General features: G+C 42.6%; 1 protein-coding gene and 1 long non-coding RNA gene across 21 annotated transcripts in view; one reads left to right on the top strand and one right to left on the bottom strand.

Annotated features, from left to right (window-relative positions):
* ADGRL3 (adhesion G protein-coupled receptor L3) overlaps window positions 1-23,494 on the bottom strand; it is a 548,667-nt gene that overhangs the window by 24,962 nt on the left and 500,211 nt on the right. For 7 of the 20 annotated variants that reach the window (XM_081176098.1, XM_081176087.1, XM_081176106.1 and 4 more), the window contains 2 exons: window positions 11,171-11,188; window positions 2,232-5,905 (listed from right to left, as the gene is read on the bottom strand). The exons of 3 other annotated variants lie outside the window; for them this stretch is intronic. In XM_081176098.1, the coding sequence (XP_081032224.1) occupies window positions 5,106-5,905; window positions 11,171-11,188 (818 nt within the window). In that variant the 3' untranslated portion in view covers window positions 2,232-5,105. Of the gene's footprint in view, window positions 1-2,231; window positions 5,906-10,554; window positions 10,761-11,136; window positions 11,189-23,494 lie in introns of those variants that run through there. 10 more of the 20 variants (XM_081176103.1, XM_081176107.1, XM_081176105.1 and 7 more) reach the window with 3 other exon arrangements.
* On the top strand, window positions 7,269-23,471 carry LOC308577055. Its single transcript, XR_014003394.1, has 5 exons — window positions 7,269-7,552; window positions 7,907-8,917; window positions 11,185-11,228; window positions 13,049-13,923; window positions 22,833-23,471. It is a non-coding gene; the product is annotated as an uncharacterized lncRNA (long non-coding RNA).

Here is a 23,494-nt window from a genome sequence, read left to right as displayed (position 1 = left end):
TTTGAACTGCCAACCTTCGGATCGGCAAGTCCTAGGCTCTGTGGTTTAACCCGCGTCCCATGAAGGAAGGTAGGCAGGATATAAATGGAAGAAAATGAATAGTAAAATAAAAATTGCAAGTTGGAAGGGAAAGTTGCAGGGAGGCAGTGGCTTCCGACAACCCTGCAGTGTAGTGCATTTTGTTGCAGGACCAAGAACTTACTATCAGATAGCCAAGTTTCCAGCGAGTTCTGTGTCATGTTCAGTTCAATGTCCTTAATTCATGCTTCAAACATCTGGCTAGCAAGTATCATAAAGCAGTGTGGGTGTGTTGTGGGTGGGTGTCTATTTTATGAATCTGCAAAGGATTTCACAGCAGTTTAAAACAACGATTTTAAAACAGAATTTAAAATATCAAGATTTTAGTCCTCAAGCAAAGGCTGTTTGTCTTTACGGCTTGGGAGAAAATAAACAGACATCACTGAAGAATCAAGGGGGCTTGGATTCTGCTAGGAGTCCTAGGGTTTAGCACAGGCTTCCTCAAACTCAGCCCTCCAGATGTTTTGAGACTATAATCCCCATCATCCCTGACTACTGGTCCTGCTAGCTAGGGATCATGGGAGTTGTAGGCCAAAAACATCTGGAGGGCTGAGGTTGAGGAAGCCTGGTTTGGCATAATATGCAGAAGTATCTTGAAGCTCTGAAAGAAGCAGCGTCCCTCTCTGCCACTCTACCCTAAGCTACATTTGCAGTTGGCAACTGGAGCTTCCTTATCTGAAATAACTATGTAGGCAGAACCTTCTTGTTACAGGAACACAGTACCAGTCAGTTCCACACAGTACCAGTCTGTGGATCATAGCCTTTTCATGCAGTCCCCCTGAACGTGTGGTGTGTGGGTACGGGGCTGGATTAACCGTTAAGCAAAAAAAAGCGCATGTGCTTAGGGCATCATAGAATCCTAGAGTTGGAAGAGACCCCAAGGGCCATCGAGTCCAACCCCCTGCCAAGCAGGAAACACCATCAGAGCACTCCTGACATATGGTTGTCAAGCCTCTGCTTAAAGACCTCCAAAGAAGGAGACTCCACCACACGCCTTGACAGCATCAAGGGAGGGGCTGGGGCATTCTCCATTGCCGCATCTTTAATGGTCACAAATTGCTCAGCTGAGTGTTCATTTTCTCAGTTGAAGTATATTAAAAATCCTAACAGAACACCTATGCATCAAGTCAGGCTGGATGCCTTATCTCTGCTCAGTATAGAAGCAGATGTGTTATGTAAGATTAGTTTGAATGATCTGATCAAAGGCTTTGCAATTAGAAAAAGTGGGAGAATTTTTCCAAATGTAAATAAAGTGGAAGTATACAAAAATAAACATCATTTCCCCTCTTACCGTAGGTTTTGTTGCATCTCGAAAAATAAAATTTAATTTTGCAGTTTTATTATTGTTTATATTTTGAAATAGGTATTATTGAATTAGATTATATTAGTGTTCCCCTAGGCACTAAAATCTTTTAAGTGCTTAGGACCTCTAAAGGCCTTGTGTGGCTACGGGGCGGAGGCTCCAGCCCTGACTTACACACATTCTGCTAAATGCCCAAAACAGGTCCCAAAATGTGTACAGCAGTTGTGTGCGCATAGGGACTTTCCATGCTAGAGCAAAGGGAACGCATGAAGGGCTCATGTTTACCAGGAAACCTGGAGAAAGGCTTCTTGGACACCCAGCGAGGCAACATGCAGGGACATCTCCCTGTAGTTTGGGTCCCTCCTCTATGGACACACTGAGATAATAAAACAGCAGTCAAAGAACAGCCCTGTGCAAATGACAGCCAAGGAGGCAGGGGCTAGAGAGCAGGAGGTGCAGGTGGCTATGCTCCCCAACTCTCCAGGTTCTGGTGGGTTTCTTTGCACCAGGCAAGGTTGGGAGATGGGACCCACACGTGCAGCCCCACTTCTCTTCATGCCACAATGGCCATCTGCCCAGGGCTAAAGAAACGGATATGGAAAACCATGAGCGTCTTTTCTGTTCTCACGAGAGTTCACTTAATTGTTCACTGAATTCTGAGACGCTCCTAGAAGCATTTGCACGCACTGTTGTCACAAAAGGTGGCCTTTTATATTAACCAGAAATCATCTCCTAAACCACTCAGTCTTGTTTCAGTTTGTTGGTTTATTCTAAACGTTTTCCTACTTAACCCACTGGAACAGCGATTTAATCCCTCTCTCTCAATAAATAAACTTCAAGTACAACTGGGTGGATTTTTTTTATTTATTTTGCAAAATCCTGCAAGCAAGTATCAACAAAAGAGCACTTAGGTTGGGGCGTGGAATGACAGAGGGGTTCTGTCAACATCTCTCCAGAGGATACAACTCAGCACTGCTATTCCATCTCCTCCTGAAATGTAGAGGGCCTTTTTCCAGCGCTCAAGCAATTGAGACTAATGCCTCCTTTCCAGATAACACAATTAACAAATGCCAAGCACTAAAACATAAAAACACAAAGGGTCTTGGAGAGGCTTCGCAGGGCTTTCCTTTTCTCTTGGACACAATACAGGATCAAGCTAGAAGTGTCACGAATGCAATCAGTGTGCACTTTTTGCTGTACATAGAACAGCCAAGGGGGAGCCTCAGCAACCATGGGTGGGGAATGGGGAGTTTAACTCTCTTTTTCCTGTCTCACTATCCTGACAGAAATTTCCTCTCTGATGTGTCTGTCTGCCTGCATTTTAACAGAAGCCACTGGGAGCTCCCCTGGAAAGGCAAACAGCTGTTTCAGAGAGGAGAATTTTGTCTTGGGCTCCTGGCATAAACAGGGAGGCTGAGCTCCCACTCTCCCCTTGAGCACTGTAAACTCACTGAGTTTCCGTTGCTGGGCTTTTATCCCATGTTCACAGGACTGTTATGCATGTGTGTCCTGTTCTTTGTTACGAGCTACTACTGTTTGATGTGCTGTTTCTCAAACCAGCTTCACCCCGAGTCGTCTCTAGCCAAGGTGCCAACACTTTTGCCCAGGATAAAGACATCCCCACTCAGTCCACATTCCCTGGTGTGAACACCAACAGAAACAAAATAAAGCCAGGCTCATGTGAACAGCTAAGAAAGAAAGAAAAAGCTGTGGGAAAATAACTTCAAGGTAATGTGAACCCACTCAGTTAATTTCTCCCACAATACACACTCCTGAGGTTGCTTGGAATCGCCCTTGGATGCTGTTTACATACATATAGGCAATTAAATGCACGTTAATTGCATTTATGAAATTAATGCCACGTCTAGTTTGGCCCACATCGTTATGGAGATCATCAAAAGCTACATACAGGACGGACCATGTATAAAAACGTATGGTGAAAAATAGAGTCTGAAGTCCTCCTAATTTGAAATGCTACTGCAAAAGCAAACAACAACAGAAGCCTCCAGTATAACACAAGATACTTCCCATGCCTGCCTCATCGTTCTAGGATTTTGGCTTAATTTCCCCCCAGATCCTCTCTGCATAATTCTGTGCTGAATAATCCTTTTATTTGCATAGCTACCTTCAGCTCCGAACTCCTTTTGCTGAGGATGGAAAGAGGGAGATAAATTAGGAGAGACTGATTGTACAGGACATATATACAGTGCCTTCTAAATCGTAATCAGTTGTTTATTGGTTGGCAAACAAATTTCACTATTACAACAAATATTAGTAATGAGGTCATTCAACTTGGCGACCATACAAAATGCATCATAAATAAAAAAAAGTAGAATCTGTGCTGCTAATTTACCCCCTGGGAAGGCCTACATTACTTTAAATCTTGTCAAATAAATACATTTCCTGTTAGGAAGGGTTTTTTATTTAAAACCACTTAAAAATAGGGTTTTATATGTTCTTTTTTAAATATTTGCTATGAATCAGTCTTTTTTTTTGCTTTTCACCACTGCAGTACAAGTTCCTAGTTTGGGGACTAGACTTTGACTCCTGCAGAGGCATTGCGGTCGCATGCAGAAGCCCCCTTATTTCTCTAATAATATCCAGACTCCTAGTAAGATACCCTCTGAAGGTCTGTTGCCACAAATGCAGCATCTCAATCGATTGTGCACTGTAAACATAAAGGTTCGTCCAGTTTTCCAATTTGAAAAAGGTCTTGTTGGCAAATTTATAGACTGAATAATGAAATAAAGTGTGTCGGAAAATATATATAATATTTATATATATATTCATATATCTCAGACTACTGAAGTGTGGGTGTGACTGAACTGAGAGATAAAAAGATCTTTAGAAAGTGAATTACTTTATTTTACCCAGTGAATTCTTTTTAATGGAAAAATGGCCAAAAAAGGATATATGAAAAATCTTGCTCCTACTGGTAGACAAACTTGCAAGACCAGCACAACAGAAAAAAGTTTTGTTTTGTTTTTTCCACTACATTAACAGGGACGCAAGTTCTGGCGGAACAAAAAGCAGACTATATGTGCAATGCTAGTATCTGTACATTACATAGGAATTGTTCCATTTTTTTCTCTGCCATTAGAATTATCATCAGTTAATACAGCAAAACATAAAAATATGCCGGGTAGCATACAATTACAGACTCCCTTTCTATTTCATTAGGTTTTGTTTGCTCCACAGCTAAGTGAGCTGCGGTGAAATCAAGTGGTGAGAGACCAAAAAACTATTATGTGATACAGATTCAGAATGAACAGTTTTGCTATTTTTGCTTCTGTTTTGTGCAGCACTCCAATCTAGATGCATCGTTGCGAATTGTTTCAAATGGCCTTTTGCAAATCAGGTCCTTGGTGATAAAGAGAGCACCCAAAGATGCTTAAACAAACACAGTATAATTTGAGAAGGCCACACAGTGGACCATTTCCTGGTGCATCCCTTTAATTAGCATACCGAAGTCTTTCTTGGGTGGGGCAACAGGGGCCGGGGTGGGGGGCTGGGGGTGAGAGAATCACAGCAGTTAGCATTCTTCCTGGGTGGGCCTACAAATTCCATTAAAAAGGTATGAGAACTGTTTGTTCTTTAGAACAGCATGAAGTAGGAGGACACACAATATTACCACCGCTTTGATTTAACTCCAAACAGTAACCCAGGTGTGGGACGGGAGCAGGAGGGGGGGGCATTTGTTTTGTTAAAATGTTTGCTTAATGTTCTATAGACTAGTGACCAAGTGAGCCGGTCCTTTGGAGGTTTCTTCTGACGGGGTCCCATCCTTGTTTGGTGGGACTATAAATCCATCACTGCTGCCTCGCCCCAACTGGTAATAAGTGTGTAGCTGCTGGACATGGTTTCTGGAGCCCAGGTTTGGCATGCTCTTGTAGTACACATCGTCAGCATCACCACTTTTGGCTGGCGGGGGGTCGGTCTGAGTGCTGGTGGTGACGCTTTCCGCGGCGGGCACACCGGCCAGAGCAGGCATACTAGTATAAAGAGAGTCCCTTTTGGGGGACTGGAGATCTTCTGTGTGCTCATTGGTTAGCAAAGGGAAAAAGCTCTCGCTGTTGTCTTGCGGAATCCGTCGCCGGCTGTAATGGTGAGGCTGGTGGTTCTCTGCAGAGTAAACCCTCGGCGGTAACAATGGCACGTCGGATTCCTCGTGGATGAGTTCCAAGCCCAGGGCCTCTTCTTGGTTGAAGGAGGTGGCGTCGTCGAGGACGATGGCATCGTCCTCACTCCCGCTGCCTAGGTTGTTGACGAATTTGTTCACCAGATTCCTGTTCTGTTCGTTAGAGCACTCATGGTTGTTCAGGTAGGAAGGTATATAATTGGACGTGAGTTCTTTCAGGATCTTCTTCTCTAAGGCAGTCTCACTGTGGTTATAGCTACGGTCAATTATTTGCACACAGTTGCTCAGGTACTCGCTGCTGGCAATGCTGTAGCTATTGCCGTGGTTACCATTCAGTGGTAGAGTATCCATGACACTTGTATCCCTGGCATTGTTCAGAAGCCCCTCTGAAAAATATCACACAAGAAAGGTTGACTTGTACCAAAAGGTATATATGCATGGGGGTCTTGCTCTAAATGCCTAGCCACCTAAGGAGCAATGCTATACTATTTCGCTATATCATACAATAACCGTGCAAAAAGGAGAGAGAGGGAGGGAAAGAAAGAAAGAGGAAAAGGAAAGGAAAAAGGAATACATAAATTGTTGGGTTTGGGGACCAGGAAAACAGTTTGGATCAAGTCAGGTGTGGCATCGCCTTGCTTGACGCAAAACTACTTTTGAGAAAATTACTGATTTAGTACGGAAATGTAGAGCCTGAGAAAGTGCTTTTTGGAGGGAGGGTGTAAACAAAATACAAATCACCAGGATAAAATTCAGTTTCTCATGCTCAGCAACCCTACTGGGGTGAACTGAGTTGCCCAGGTGGGGAATGGTCGCTGCTCAGTGCTGGAGCATCCGCTTTCCTGGTGAAGCTCTCAGCCCCCCCTCCAGATACAGCTGGGACATAGCCCAGTCTGAAATTCTGCAGAGCTGCTGTCAGTGTAGATAGTATTGCAGACAGGCCAATGACATGACTTGGTATTCCAGCTTCCTAGGTTTCTATCAATTACCAATTTAACTTTGTCTCTAGTTTCCTTGTTTCTGCATATAATAAATTATTTTGAATGGGAACTTTTATTCCCCTGAAAAATATCTGCAAGCTGTGGCAGAACTAATGTGTTGCAAGATGACTGCTATCTAATTGCTTGTTATCGCTGTTTGAGTTAAATAAAAGATTTAAGATATACAATTGCATCACAGGTTTATTGTATTGCTTTAAGAGTGAAGGTTGACAAGGCACCAAGGAACCTGATAAGATCTCTTACTGCTTTTAATTTATTTCCTGAAATTATACCCAACCCTTTCTCCCCAAAGCAGCCACATGCAGATGGGAGGATCAGTCTTGGGGAGTGATTTTAAATCATTTCTTCCACACATATCTTGTGTTAAACCACTCACAGAGCTGCTCGTTGACCTATATACCGTATTTTTCGCTCTGTAAGACGCACCAGACCACAAGCCGCACCTAGTTTTTGGAGGAGGAAAACAATAATTCCCCCCCCCCCGAATTTCAGAAGCCAGAACAGCAAGAGGGATCGCTGAGTAGTGAAAGCAGTGATCCCTCTTGCTGTTCTGGCTTCTGGGATAGCTGCACAGCCTGCATTCGCTCCATAAGATGCACACACATTTCCCCTTACTTTTTAGGAGGGAAAAAGTGAGTCTTATAGAGCAAAAAATACGGTAGTTTTCCCTGGAGGGTAATAAATCAAGGGGAGGGGAATGAATTTGAGAACACAGCCCAGAGTAAGGTTTAAAGAAGCTTGTTCCCATGGCTTAAAATACAATACCTGTGAGAGATCTGGTCATGAATCTCTTGGCGTTTCAGCTACTTTGGCCCTAAAAAGTAGTATTGCTATTATTATTTTTTAAAATCCTTCCCAGCAGCAACTAATGCCACAAATCAGATACATAGCAATCGTAACTAGTCCAAAAAAATAATGATGATGTGTCACACAGTTCCCTGTTTATTCAGAAGTAAGCCTCACTGTTTTCAATGAGTCATTTTTGCAAGTCTGTAGCCAGTTAGAAAGTGGGAGCTACTTCCAAGTACAGTGGTGCCTCGCAAGATGAAATTAATTCGTTCCGCGAGTTTTTTCGTCTAGCGAATTTTTCGTCTTGCGAAGCATGGTGTCGGAAAAGTTTTGGAAAAGCTTCAAAAATCACCAAAAACCTCACAAAAGGCTACCACACCGCGTTCTATGAGTTGCTCCTCGAAGTCAAGTCGCAACTGTATTAACGGTGTTAAGAAAAAGGAAACAAACTTGCAAGACGTTTTCGTTTCTCGTTTTGCGAAGCAAGCCCATAGGGAAATTCGTCTTGCGAAGCAGCTCAAAAACCGCAAAACCCTTTCGTCTAGCGAGTTTTTCGTCTTGCGAGGCATTTGTCTTGCGGGGCACCACTGTAAACAGGCCCAGGATGGAGCTGTGTGGTTGCCATCCTTAGTGCAGTTAGAAGAAAGCAGGTCCCATCGAACTCAGTGAGATTTCTTTATTTTTCTTTTTAAATAACCATGCCTGGGATTATGCTGCATGCAAATGAACAAGTCCCTGACATCTCAAGATTGTAAAAACGGGACTCTTGCGGCCTCTTGTAATGCAACAAGACCTTGCTATTCCACTCCCTGTTAATTCTAATCTTGATGTTTCTGTTCGATAGATATTAACTGCAACTATCATTTCATTGTAATACTGAAAACAGCTTGTTGAATTTGATATATTTTGTAATGGATTCTTTTTCAGTTTTGTGGTGCTGCATTTTTACGTTTATTATAAGCTGCTCTGCTCTGGGCTTAATCCACCATGGAAAAGTGGCATATAAATAAATTGAAAGAAACTGAACATTTGTTATGCAAGGTACTGGTTTTTTTTTTTTAAAGATTCAGCATGCACTTTATAATATTAATTCTTAAAATGGCCTGGAATTAATGAGCTTGCATAACCAAACTTCATAATCAATTGTGAATGATATACTGAAAGCTGCCTTGAAAGGGTCTGACCCTAAAAGACTTCCTATGCATACATATTAAGGCTACAATCCTATAATTACTTACCTGAGATAAAGTCCCATGGATTCAGCAAGTCTTACGTCGTAATAAACATGGACAGGATCAATCCTGTTAGTCACTTTAGACTGGTTGCGACTGCTATGTATAGAATTGTGTTTAATAGCTGCATTTGTGAATGTCTCATTTTATTTTTGCTGCAACTTCTTGAAGCAACACAATAAAACTGTGATGGTTTAATATCTTATTTTGGAAGATTTAACGCTGACTTCTGCTGGGTTTTGCATTTAATGTATTCTTTTTGGTGCTTGTTTCACTACTGGCAGGTCTGTATAATAAAGATATTCCCAGGCTTCATCAGAATCTACATGCAATAACTTAGACATACCCACTGCCGAGGAATAAGAAACCTTTGTTGGTAAGGTTAGTTGTACAAATTTCTAATACAAATCATGTATTGGTACAATTATACATTTTTCATACTTTTATTAAGGACTGTAATGAAAACTGGGCCTGATTTCCCCCGAGTACCGAAATAGTTTGAGGGATGTTCTTCTACAGGCAACTCAGGGAGCTAATTCTAAGGGGGGGGGGAATCCAAATCTTAAACTGTCCTCTTGGTGCGAAGTTGTAGGAGCTCAGGGAATCTGAGCATTTTCCTTTGTCAATCTGACTTTAAGTTTTGCTCTTCAGGTGGGCGTTAAGGCGAAAGAACAACGGGGGGAGAGCAGTGCGAATGAGCCTTCAAAGTGTTTTACAAACCGGACTGGGTTGCAATAACTGCTTTAAGCCTCATGTGCGGAAAATGCTCTGAAGGCACATGCCAATGGCAGCTTTCTGCTTACAATTTCATGCTGCAGCACATGGCTGTCGATGTGGCCAGAGGCCCCCGGGGAAAGAAGGAATCTCTTCCACCCAACTTTGGCGCAATATAAAGGCTACCATTCCCCCTTCTCTTTTGTCTTACCTATGAGTTCCAATTAGTGCTTGGGAGAGATGGGTATAGTTCATATTTTTTCAAAGGGAGATGGGCTGTTGTTTCGTTGCTCCAGCATGTTCTGCTGCAACCTGGGACTTTTCAACTGAGCACAAAGTAAGCTACCGTATTTTTTGCTCTATAAGACTCACTTTTTACCTCCTAAAAAGTAAGGGAAAATGTGTGTGCGTCTTATGGAGCGAATGCAGGCTGCCCAGCTATACCAGAAGCCAGAACAGCAAGAGGGATCGCTGCTTTCGCTGCGCAGCGATCCCTCTTGTTGTTCTGGCATCTGAGATTCAGAATATTTTTTTTTCTTGTTTTCCTCCTCCAAAAACTAGGTGCGTCTTGTGGTCTGGTGCGTCTTATAGAGCGGAAAATACGGTAAATAGCCTACAAAAGCTTCCTCCTTAAGGATGTAACATCCTGCAATCAGGCCTTACACCACACCCTACAGCTGTGCGCATGCAAGATCCTCCCTCCTTTCTTTTCCTCTGTGTACATTAAGCATGAGGAAGAGTTATTTGAAGCTAAAAAAACCCTAGCCCACTGCTTTGTAAACTTCCATTGGTCCTGTTCAGGGCACTAGACTGAGGCAGCCTGCACAACTTAAGAGACAGTCGGGTCGGAAGTGTCGAAAGAGCAATTGCACTGGAGCCATATGGGGGAGAGGCTCTAGGGGAGACAATAAGTCAGACATCAGACGCTGGCGATCCACCTGGGCTTCCTTAATTAATATTGTAATCCTTTTGACACACACAAAACATGAGACAGGATTAATGCTTCCACATTGCTCTTCCTGTTATTTCAGCTGCTTCTGCCAGAGACAGCAGACAAGGCTGAACCAACATTGCCGGATTAGAAAAGCAATTTGTTGACAATTTACTGGCCATTCATATCAGCAAGAAAAACCTTTTTATACACTGTTAGTGTACCTTCTGAAAATACTGAATTCAGTCTGCATCTGTGAGGCAGAACTGCCAGGATGTGTGATTAGGATTGCAGTTTGGCATTTCTCTGAATTGAAATTTCTCCAAAAGGTCATTTTTATTTTGATACTTAGGTATTTACCAGATGTACATCAAATCTGTGTTTCAGACAGTGAGAAAAGAACAACTCATGGGTAAAAATAGAACAACCATCACAGATGAAGAATGGAGCCATTTATTTTCACAGTATAAATCTCTATCCATCACCGACAGTATTTGAGGGGCAAAACAAGAGGTGGTTGCAAAATCTCGAGAGTGGTCACAGCTCTGCATTAAGACATTGTTCCTTCTTTCTTCTGCTAAGAAGAAAGAATTATTAGCTGCAATATTGCTTTTTAAAGGAAAATAAATCAATTTTCAATTGCTTTGCATTGAAAATGTTCAGCTCTCATTAAAGATGCCATAGCAACATGAGTAAACAGTATGACTTTGCAGACAAAAAGTGTTTTTAACATAAAAGAAATTTCATTCTCACACACAGTTACACAAAACTTAAACACACTGGATGAAAGACAAAATGAAAAAATAGACACAAGAGAAGCATCTAATTTCTATCAATATTTATAGAATATGGCTTATTATTCTTGATTTCTGCATTGTGAGAGATGAACTGTTTTAAATATCTACATCATTGATATATGATGCATTAAAAAGTGAACTAAAAAAAATTACATTTGATATGCAATGTTTAGCTTTACTCCCATACTTGTCTCTCTGTAGGGCTCTAAACGACAGCATGAAGAAAAGGAAAGAAAAAACAACAAGTAAGCTTACAGCGACAATAGGAGGAATATGGTTCAAAAGCAAATTGATGATATGCAGGAAAAGTGTTAACAGAAAGCATTTCAACTTTTGAAGCAAATGACGTTACATTGCATGGATTAGATATACCTGCTTGACGTATTAGTCACAACATGTTTTATTTACAGTGATAGATGTTTTGGTTTTATAAACCCCGTCCTCAAAATTTCAAAAGCAAAATCAAATCTGAAAATCACCATGCACTAGTTATGCCAGTAAATATCCAAGGCTATTTCCTGAGTTTTCAAACAAGCACTTTTACTTACTGTCAATTATGGCACCTATGGCTTGCTTGCATGCTAAAATGCTTGCCTACTTGTCTAAGTGAGCACTGCATTACTCTTGTAAACTTTTTCTTTTCATTCACAGCATTCAAAGTACTCTTAGAATGAACATTTCAAAAGAGCTCTCAAGATTTTCTAGGCCCCAGTACAGACCCCACTGCAACCAGAACACTCCTTGAGCTGGTGGGGAATTTTCTCTGAAAACTACAGTTAGTATGTGAATATGAATATTTTTGATGAATACAAAATGGACCCTTCAGAAACGTTCAAGCTTCAAGATAATTTCATCGCCAACGTTTTTCCTGGGGGTACTCCGCACTCTTAGACCTCTGCTCTACTTACCCTTATCCATATTCAGTCCAGAGTGAGTCAGGCTTTGCTTCAGCCCAGCCTAGAACCATTGAGAGTCCCATGGCTTTCTGAAGGCTGCACTTCTAAGGGAACAAGGGTGAGGCTAAAGTATGATTCTACCTTCAGCTGCTTAATTCAGATAGGAAATGCCCTTCCTTCCAGAACAGCAACTTCTAAGGCCCATTCCACAAGTTCAACTTGCAAGGCAGTACTTGCCTGGAAGCGAACTGAGCGGTACCAAATCCACATGGGAATTTCCTTGTGCAAAGCTGCTGCTTCTCATTTGTGCCAGAAACAGTCCGCTCCTGATTATTATGCTGGTGTGGTTGAAATCAGCGCAGCTGCTTAGAGAACCACTAAGCGGGACAGATAAAAAAGCCCATAGGGACTCACCATGTTAACATCTTCATGTATGTGGAAGGCCAACATATTAGGGAGCTTTACTAGCTTTGATGGAGCAGGGAGGTTGAAATTTAGGTCCAAGTTTAATTGCGTTTGCATCTGTCAGTGCAGGTTCCAGGTCTGGGAAGGCCCTAGGGTAAGATGGCGTGCCCTGCGAGTAAGCCTATCTCCTCCGCACCAACAGGAGGGCCATCTTGGCCCCGCGATTGTGGGTGCCCGGGGCCATGAATGCCATGCAGCATGCCTGGCCCTGCCGCCAAAATTGGTGGATGCCTGGCCCCTGGATGGGGAATTTTGTGGGGGCTCGGGCATCCGGGGAACCGGCACCTATGCTCACCCACATCCCTTCTGCCCATTCTGGGTCCAATCTCTACAACTGCTGTGAAGTGCAGTGCAGGATGCGGTGAGAATGCTGCTCTGTCTCCACACTCTGTGCCTCACACTTAGATGGGGCATACATCCCAAGAAGGAGAGAAATCACCTGGCCCTGGAGGCACTAAGGGTGGACAGTGGACCCCCAGCTTTGGCAGGTGCACAGCAATGTCCACTTCTGGTACTGCCTTGATCCCTAAATACATATGCCAGAGAGCACAATCGGAAAACTCCCATCATCCTTGAACATTTGTCATGATGGTTGGGGCTGATGGGATTGAGAATTCAACAATTCTAGCTATACGACATGGCTGGATTATTCCAAAACGGTTTCCCATGTGGAATAGCATCTGCAGGGTTTTATTTTCAAATAGCAGTCCTGACGCAAGTGAAAAGGACAACTGAGAGAGAGGGCCTGCTCCACCATGAGGCTTTCTATTGTTCCAGAAAAGGAGTACCTGCCCTCCTCCTGCTTGGGAAAGGTATGAATGAAGTTACTTATTACTGATATATGTTAAACTGCCCCAGAAAATAAGATCTCTGTACTGCATGTAGTATAGCAGCTGGGTGCCATCTTGTAAACACTTCTATGTCCATCTGCAGAGTCCTTCAGGTGGATGTAGTTGGTGTGAAAAACCTTAGGAAGACAAGTCTGGATTTCTGGCCACTTAGCATCACTAGTGACATGTGTTTCCAATGTACCTCTTGGCTCAGATCCTAAGTAGCGAAGGTGTAGGAGACTTGTGCAAGGAGACCTTCAACCTCCTGCGTCCCCCCACCAGCTGCTTCTTGAGGATGTACTCCTGCCTGATTTGGACAATCTCCTCTTACTCCAGCTCCTCCTCCTCCCCATCTCCCAACCCTCCAGGGAGGCTCTTTTTTTTAATAAAGCAGGGGTGGGGGTATCATAACCAGGTATCATAATGAATGGAAAACTTCCCCTGCATGAATTCACTTCTGCTCATTAGGATACAAGCCATTAATATAGCCTCAAATCCTTGTATCTTAGTTTTTAAGTCTAGTTCTCACATGTAGAAAACATAATGGACACACACACACATACAGAATCATGTCACTTTTTAATATATTTCAGGTATCAAAAAAAAAAAAAAAAGATATAAGAGGATTGCCTGAGGCAAAAGGAGTAGAATTTTTGCAGTGCAATGAAGATGGAGGGGATGAAACTGATCTCTACAAATGTTTAAATGCCCAGAGTGCTGGAACTTGCAAGTAACGGGAAGAATCACCAGTAAGTTATTTATTTTTGCAGACATATTTACCTTGCTTTTTCAAACAAGTTCCCAGGGCAGCTGCTTTTATCTGACAGGATAGGGTTGCCAAAACAACTAAAGACACTGGCAAGTACTGAATTTGTGCACCTCTTTAGCGGTGATTGTTATAAGACGTACCCATGGAGACAACTCTCAAAAGAACATCTCTGCCAGAAACATAAGACAACTGCTCATGCTGTCGGGGTGAAGACTCTCAGCCGCTTGTTCAGTCACAAATATCACTTCATCAGAGGCAGGTAATGGGAATAGAAGCTAGTTGAAAGCTTCAATCACATCATATTTTTGAAGGCCACATTTAATGGAACATATGTTAAATACCAGCTATACTGAATTTCAAATATCTATATGTTTGACGGCTCAGTTCTTCAAATATCAAGTGTACCAAAGTCATATGCATAATGTGTGCATTATGTGTTTGTCATTGAACCACATTACAACACAAACTGTACACATAAGTATATTCCGTATTTTTTGCTCTATTAGACTCAACTTTTCCCTCCTAAAAAGTAAGGGGAAATGTGTGTGCGTCTTATGGAGCGAATGCAGGCTGCGCAGCTATCCCAGAAGCCAGAACAGCAAGAGGGATCATTGCTTTCGCTGCGCAGCGATCCCTCTTGCTGTTCTGGCTTCTGAGATTCAGAATATTTTTTTCTTGTTTTCCTCCTCTAAAAACTAGGTGCGTCTTGTGGTCTGGTGCATCTTATAGAGCGAAAAATACGGTAACTGAAGTATGAAAATGCAGCAAACACAATCCGAAGAGTTAAGGACCCCATTGCATGGTGCTTTGGCATTATGTGGCTTGAATGAAATGGAGACAAAATGACAAGGAGGTGAAGGTCTCGTGCTCACCATCTTTCAAATTATGGCAGAGAAGGTATTGCCACATTGTGCTGTTGTGAACCAAGTGACTAACCCTGCAGTCCTATGGCCCCTTGGAGGGTATCCTGGGAGCCAAAGTAAACACTGGCTCTCCCTTTGGGAGAGCAAAGAGGGAGACCCAGGGCCAGATTCTCCCTCCCCATTGCTGTGGCAACCTCTGCAGTCCTGGCCCTACAACCATCAGAGATCTGACCTGAGCAGAGCCATGAACATGACCCATAGCCTTTCCAGTCACCCAACATGCCCTCAAGCCAGGGAATAACACTATACTAGCCCTGGAGGCGGGGGGAAATGGAAAAATGAAACATTTTTAAAAGGATGGAGGAGTGCAAAAGCACTCTTCTGCCACGACTCTATATATTAGTTTTGTTTAGTCGTGTCCGACTCTTCATGACCCCATGGACCAGAGCACGCCAAAATATATATATATATGTATTCTAAAGAGTTCTTAGTAAGGCAAATGGAGATCTCAGTGCCAAGCCAATATATATTTTCCCGCTGAGGAAAGATTGTATAAGAAGCCTGCAAGAATGCACAACTGCTGAACTCAGCTGTAGGAAGTGTTGATTTAACTTGAAAGACAGTTTCTTTGACAACAGTGATCTACAGCGAGCACTATCATAGGGGATGGTGTTATTTTGTGTTGGTTTTCTTTAGAGAGCTGCTCATTTTCTCTCCAAAGCAATTTTATGGAAAAGAGAAGAAAAAAACTGAACATGGCAAAATGATGAAAGCGATAGTGAGCTTGATGAGGAGCAGCCAACATGTATGGTTTGTCTGAAAGAAAGTAGCTTAAAATAATTGAGTCCTAGCACAATGGAAAGTAATGCACGCCACTTCATATAATAAATGCTCTAGCTGGCCCATAGTTAAGGGCTCCTCCGGACTTCCTTTCGTACCACATTTATAAGCACAGGCCTGCGCTTTAAAGCACTGTGTCCGAGTGCTTTTTTTTTGGGGGGGGGAGGGGGCCTGGAGTTTCCCCACAAAAACCTGCTCTTTACCACTGAATTGGAGCAAATTCTAACCCATGGGAAATCAGAACTGCGCTTTAAAGTGTGGACCTGTGTCTAGAAAGCATGGGGCAAAAGTATGGCTGACCCCTAAGTCATAGATAACCTGGTATAATAGCCCATAATCTGTGACATTTTTTTGTGGCACAGTGATAATCTGTTGCAAAACATGTTAGAAAGAAGAAATTGTAACATCTCTCTCCCAGGTAGACCTGATCACCTTTGATGCTTTTGGTGCTGGGCAAGGGACAATGCCAGGTACTAGTGGTAGATTCTCCACGAAGCCTAAGCTATTTTTAGTGTGAAAGGCAGAAGGGTGTTTGCCTGTACATGCTTAAAATCCTCACAATCAGGAACCCTGTTGAAAACATCTTTTAAAAGCAAGAAGGAATTCTGAGAATATGCAGAAAGGTATTAATGTTTCTTGATTAAGACAAACAAAAATCTGATGGAGAATGCATTATGTATGATCACCCCAATGATTACATTGGAATGCAGTTTCAGAACAACCAGAAGCATTATGTACAAGACCTTTCTAATTCTTGGTTTGTTTGTTTTAAGCACATAATGGAGCCTGTCCTTCATTTCGGGCTATTTTGAAAATGCACACAAAGGACATGTTTTATTTCCCCATTGACGTGTATTGAACCAAAGTTCCCTGTTGCACTATGGGCTGGGCCCAGGCACCGTGAGCTCAGATTTCAGGGGCGTGAAGGTAGCAAAAATGACAGGACAACAATCTGGGATTGAAATGGCCACAACTTTTATTGATTTCAGATGCAAGTAGGCTTTGGCATAGGCATCAGGCATGTATCCTAAATTGGCCTAGCTTGGTTGCTGGCTGATTGCTCCATTAGCATTGATCCTGGTTTAAAGGTACAGTCATACCTCAGGTTGAATCCGCTTCAGGTTGAGCGTGCTCTGCGGCAAGTAATGGAGTGCGTTACTTCCAGGTTTCGCCGCTTGTGCATGCGCAGACGCTCAAAATGACGTCATGCGCATGCGCAAAAGCGGCAAAAAGTGACGCATGCGTGCACAGGCATGCCGTCGCTAGTTACGTTTGCTTCTGGATGCAAACGGGGCTCTGGAACGGATCCCGTTCGTATCCAGAGGTACCACTGTATTCCCTGCTGATGCAGTTCAAATGGGGGCGATCCCACCATAAAAGTTGGAGTTTTGTGGTCCGTTAGCCCCCATCTGGGCCTTTGGACAAAACTTTCCACCTGGATCCTTTTACTGGGATACCCTGAACCTTTGTTTCAATTCTGACTAAAGATCCAACCCAATGTCTTTTCTGCCAAAGGTTGTGTCAATTGCTATGAGGTAGGCAAAAGCCCCATACAGGCTTAATTTTTCTCCCTGGCCCTGAATACGGTGACCAAATAATTCTACAGCAAGGTCGCGCAAGCAGTGTCAACATAACTTTGGAGAATGCAAAGACATACAGGGTGGGCAGGTGGGACAACTGTTGCCGACTGCGCTGCCCACTTGCAGCGTAGCTGTAATATATGACCTGGAGGCGGATCTGCGTGGAGACAGGCTCCTCCAGGTCCGTCTGCAAATCAGTGCCTCCTAGATCGGCCCTGACTGGCCCCTTTCAATTCAAAATTTGGGTGGGAAGTCCCTGAAATCTCTGCAACCAGCTGAAGATACTGTCAGGGGTCGCGCAGCAGAGAACTCCCTCTGCCGCTGCCAGAGATACAATAAGCAGCCTTTCTGGTCTTAATGTTTTCCTCACAATGATTACAACACATTTCTCCACAGTTTTAGTGCTTCCATTTTGGTTTTACTTATTTCATTATTTAGACTTAGAGTCCATGATGCCCTGAGAGCTTTCCCTGTTTCCTTCTTAGTTTCCAAGTGCCTCCTTCTCTATGGATGTGTAAAAAGCTAATGCACTATCCAAGCCTTTCGTGGCAGGAGTGTGTGACCTGTACGGGAGAGAGGCTTTCTCCTTCCTGCCAGGAGCACTTCTTCCGGTGCTGTCAGGGGAATTTCCCTCGGTTGGGTCACTGTTCTAAAACCAAATGCTTCAGGTAGACTCCAAGGTAGGTAAAGGTAAAGGGACCCCTGACCGTTAGGTCCAGTTGTGGCCGACTCTGGGGTTGCGGCGCTCATCTCGCTTTAGTGGCCGAGGGAGCCGGCGTACAGCTTCCAGGTCATGTGGCCGGCATGACTAAGCCGCTTCTGGCAAACCAGAGCAGCGCACGGAAACGCCGTTTACCTTCCCGCCGGAGCTGTACCTATTTATCTACTTGCACTTTGATGTGCTTTCGAACTGCTAGGTTGGCAGGCGCTGTGACCGAGCAGCGGGAGCTCATCCAGTCACGGAGATTCGAACCGCCGACCTTCTGATTGGCAAGTCCTAGGCTCTGTGGTTTAACCCACAGCGCCACCTGCATCCCTATAGCAGACATAGCCACATGGAATAAATCAAAGCAAAGCAAACAAATCCCGCCCATGAAAAGGGGAAAGAAAGAAACACACCGGCTCAATAACCAATTGGGACAAGCAGGAAACATTCCTTCCTGGCCTCCCATACAGAGCAATGATGCTTCTCTGTCCCAAAGGAAATGGCCAAGGAAAAGGACACTGCTTTCCTGCCCAGTCCAGCTGGCTGCCAGGGTGGGAAACAGACTATGGAAAACTTTGTTCCCATTTGCAGGCATCCCTCCACTTTCTCGCGATCAATACTAAATAATAATAAATTTTTATTTATACCCCACCCTTACCGGCTCAGAAAACCGTGCTCAGGGCGGCTAACAACAAAATTAAAACACTTGATTGTAATACAATATAGAAGCAGCATAAAATACAATATAAAAACATGAATAACAATAAAATTCAGAGTTCAAAAATCAATTTGGGGGAAATCCATCCAATAAGTATTAGATAATCCCCAGGGCTAGCTGGCTGAATTAGTCCTACTTGGGCCAGCGAGGAGGCCAGGGGAGAATTAGCTGTGGGGTCTCAGAGCAGGTAATCTTCATAAAAGGGGAGGGGGAGGGAAGGGAAATAAAAGATCAGGCTGAATTCAGATTAAAGGCCAGGCGGAATAGCTCTGTCTTACAGGCCTGACGGAAGGAGGTTAAATCCTGAAGGGCCCTAGTCTCCTGGGACAGAGCATTCCACCAGGTGGGAGCCATCAACTTGCATGTGACTGTGTATACGTGTGTTGCCAATTTTTACGCTGCTCAGCCTCCCCGCCTAACAGCTGACACATGGGGTTAGTGCTGCTGCAGCAGCAGCAGATTTCTAGCGCATTCTCCAGCCGGCCCCAGAGCTTCAATTCCAGTTGGGGATATTTTTGGTACAGTATTTTTGATCTGGACTGCAGAAAGGGTGTTTAAAGGATGTTAAGAGGTTGTTCCCCACTTACGCGATTTTCACTTACGCATGTGGGGTGCCGGAATATAACCCCTACATAAGGGGGGGGGGGTCACCTGTTCTGCTCACAGCCTACAGTTTCTTTCCTCGTCTCACAGGCTTTGCTGTGGTAGCAAGAGGCATTTGCTCCTTGTTACCACAAAAAGAAGCAGCCAACTGTAAATGAGATTAAAGAAGCCAAAATTTCCCTGCTACTCTTCCTGAACATCTGTGCCTGCTGGATTCCACAGGCGATTTCACTACCGACGCTGTAATTTCCAAGTTTTGGAAATAACGCTCCTACTTGGGTACAGAAAAACGATACTCTTTGGTACTAAATGTATCCTGTTGACCAGTGTCTCCCATTATATCCTCTCAAATTCTTCTCCCAAGGGTTGTGGTTTAATCACTTATTTAAAGAATGGCAGCAAAATATTTTAATTCTTCTTGCCCACGATAAAGCTTTTACATTTTCCCATACGGAGCTTTGTTCTGCTGCTAACTGTCCAGCTCTTCCTCTTGAAAACAATGGAGGCGTGCGCTTGTCTCCACACTGAGTTCCCCAGAGCTTGTAGTCCTGGAATACCTGAACATCTCAGAGCACCATTGTATGGAATCTGTCACATTCTTTTTTCTAATCTTACAACATTTAAAGTATGCTTTTTAAAAGTAAATGCATACAGATATCTTGATGGCTTTTTCTAGTCCACAATTCTTTCTTTTCTTTCTTATAAGAATAAAATTGTGGAATAAATTCCATTGTTGAAGAAGCTTTCTCTCTCTCTCTCTCTGTGTGTGTGTGTGCGTGCTGCCTCTGTTTGCTAAACTAGCTTGTTTCTAAATCCCTAAGCTTACCTTGAAAGGTGTTGAGGTTTTGGGTGCTTTCAGATAATAATAATAATAATAATAATAATAATAATAATAATAATAATAAAGATACAATGACACTTGAAAAGTGCCCACTCTACTGCTGCCCAAGGCTCCAACGGTACCTTACTTTTGGGAAGCTAGAGGCAACAGGCGGTATTCAACTAAGGACTCAACTACATTGGTAAAGATAATGCGCTTTATATGCATTACAACTCCGTGACACCAGATGGCACTGTGGAGTCCCGTTTTTCGACAACTGGATTTCCCTGTATGAAGTTTACAACGCATTTAACTGAATCGTTCCTTTGATGTGTCTGGATCCAACCTAAGTTTCACTCAGAGCAAACCCATCAAAATTAATGAAGACGGCTAAGCATTGCCCTCTCTCTAGGAACTTCATTACCTCCCAGTTTTGATTGGCTATGTGGCAACATGACATCATCACATTGCACAGGCAAGGCGCCATTATGATTACCTAAAGAAGAATGGATCTAAGAACACAAAATGGCAAAGGAAGAGGGGGGCCAGGGAGGGACAGTGACACAGACAATCATGAAGGGTTTTCCCCAAAGGAGGTTTTCATACCAACCCACCCTGAAAGGCTACTCAGAATGAATCAGGAGAATACAGCATATTCTTCAATGAATTTTGACAGACTGAATAATTAGAAAATATGCATCATAAAAATGGCATGAAATGTCTGTTGATTCAGAAAGATACCTGAGGTTTCTGTTACCTTTCTGCAGTTTACTGGGTTAGAATTAACAGAAATAGTTGAAGCAGCTTTCTAATCTTTTAAATTGTCTGTTCTTTTAATTAAACAAGAAGGGAAAGCAAGATGTGATCCGTCTTGTTCTAGCAGCCAGCATGCTTTTTTCTGGTCTAACCTTGCTGCTTAACTTTCACACAGGTGAACAAAGATGAAGATGAGGGAAGGGAAGAGAAGGAGGTCTGTATTGGGGGGAGGGGGGAGAGAATATGCTTTCTTCAGTATGTAGACCTGGAATATGAGAGAACATGCATAGGGTTTCTGGGTATAACCCACTGAGATCCACACACTAAAGAGCACATGCGCGCGCGCCACACACACACACACACACACACACACACACACACACACACACACCCCTCTAGCAAACTATACTCCTCCTCTTGGCCAATTCATATTGCCATAGACTTTGTTAGATACATGTTTGGTGAAGTGATGGTCTGAGCATTTCATACTCCCACATATCCCCAAATGGCCATGGAACTAATCAGGGTCTGGTCGTCTTCTCAGATGACTCCTGTTTCATGAATCTATTCAACCTGCGTAGGCTAAAACCCAGCATGGATTACAAATAATAAGCCGGAAAATGATTGCGTGAGTCATGCCAAGCTGATCTGGGCTGCAGCAGCGCCCTTGAGACCCTGCAGAGTTTCCTCATGGTTCGTTACTTTATCAGTTCTATCATTCAAAATAAACTGCCATGACGCCTAGCATGACAGCTGCTTTGTGAGTAATTCAGCTCATCCATGGCCAAGCCAAAAAGAAAAGATGGCTTGTGGGGAAAGGTGTGAAGAATTTCAGCTGAGTTTTGTCAGGCTGCAGGTCAGGTTAGTATAAGCCAGGTTTCAGTGATGTCTAATAAGTATAATGGCTCACTACTCTTACCTCATTATCAGATAACATTTTAGACATGATAACAAACTGACAAAATCCTCGACTCTGTTCATGGTAACGCAGCAAAGCATACTGAGGCAGGTTATCAAATGCCAACGGTTAGCAGAGATTTCCATTTTCCTGTAGCACTGAACTGTATTTGCATATGAAATAGGTGGATGTGAAGCAATGTGATATAAAATAAGCAATTGCTTCATTCAAAAAGTATACAATTTTCATCTGTGATTAAAATGGAACAAACGGTAACACGGTTCACTTTGATCCCAGGGACCGTGCGCGGTTTTTATTTACAATTTGGGTTCCAGTTAAAAACAGAGAGTATGGCCAATGAGATCAATGGAGCATGGTGCAAATAAATGTAGAAGAATCTCTGGCATAGATACTGATTTTTGAAATGAAAGATCTTGTCAAAGGGCTGGAGCCGGGCTAAGTTGAATGCAGGTCCCTATGAAGTCAATGGGATGAGATAGTCAAGACTTGAGCTCTGCTGTGAAATCTGTGAAACTAACTTAGCTTGGTTCTCACTATAATATAACATAAAGTAATTTTAAAAATTGTATCTTGCCATAGCTACCAGAGAACATTTGTGCATCAGAAATGAAATTTTATTTCTTCCAGTTTTATGGGAGGTACAGAATTCTCAATATTATTATCGAGTATAGAAAGTTACTTTTTGAGACTAAAAGGTAAATTTTGACATGATTAATGCTTTATATTAAGAAAAAAAATTCTTTCACTGTTTATGATGGGTAAGTACCAGAGCAGTTTATGTGCTATATTAGCATTTTAATGTAGCTAAATGCATTGCTTATATGAATAAAAAGTGCTATATGAAAAAATTGCAAAAGAAGTAGAATGTCAAATAACATTTTATCTCTAGGAATGAAATGCTAATAAGACCATTCAGCATTTCATACTAGAAGGCTATATAATCCAAAGAGGTGCTGTTTACACCAGTATTATCTTTGTGTAAAGAGATTGTCATGGCCAAAATCTCAGATAGTCGTGTCAGACAAACTTCTCTGACTTTACTGGTAAGATCTTTGCATTCTTATGCCAACTTCCTTGATTGCAGAATTCTACTTGACCCATCTGGAATGATACACTGCGACTTCAGTCCTACTAAAGATGATTGCACTTAAGTCCTATTAAAACTAGCAGAACAATTTTGTTGTGACTACAGTAAGTCCCACTTATTTCAATGAGGATTAAACCAACTAAGATGTTGTCCTGGGGCTTTTATTACTACTGCTAAATAACTAACTGCTTCTACTGCTGTTGTTTTTAAACAGCAGTTGGGGGTATATTCTTTACTGGCCCACTCCTGCTCTGAATTTCAAAACTCAACAATAGCTTTGGCGTTTTTTAGCATTAAAAGGCTATTTTGATATCACTTACCTTGGACAGTGCTCCTGTTTCTCAAATGAATGTTTGACAAACAGATATATAAGAGATAAATGGATACAAGTGACCAAACACAACACTGAAAATATTAAAACAAAAGGTCATACACATCTGAATAGATCTGACTGATGGGTGTCTTTCAAAATTAATTTAGATTCGTTCAAGAAAAAAGCCTGGGGAAAATGGAAAAATGTTCTGAAATGGGTAGGGAAATAATTATTTGTGCTCAAAAATAAAGGGGAGGAAAGAAAAAGAAAGAAAGAAAAAAATGTGCCTATAAAAGCCACATAAAATGGGACTCTCACTAGAAAAATGAGAGAAACTCCACCACAC

The sequence above is a fragment of the Podarcis bocagei genome (assembly GCF_964188305.1).
Source record: "Podarcis bocagei genome assembly, chromosome: 17".
Classification (NCBI taxonomy): domain Eukaryota; kingdom Metazoa; phylum Chordata; class Lepidosauria; order Squamata; family Lacertidae; genus Podarcis; species Podarcis bocagei.
Note: the sequence above shows the minus strand (reverse complement) of the source record. Positions and strands in the feature narration are given on the sequence as shown.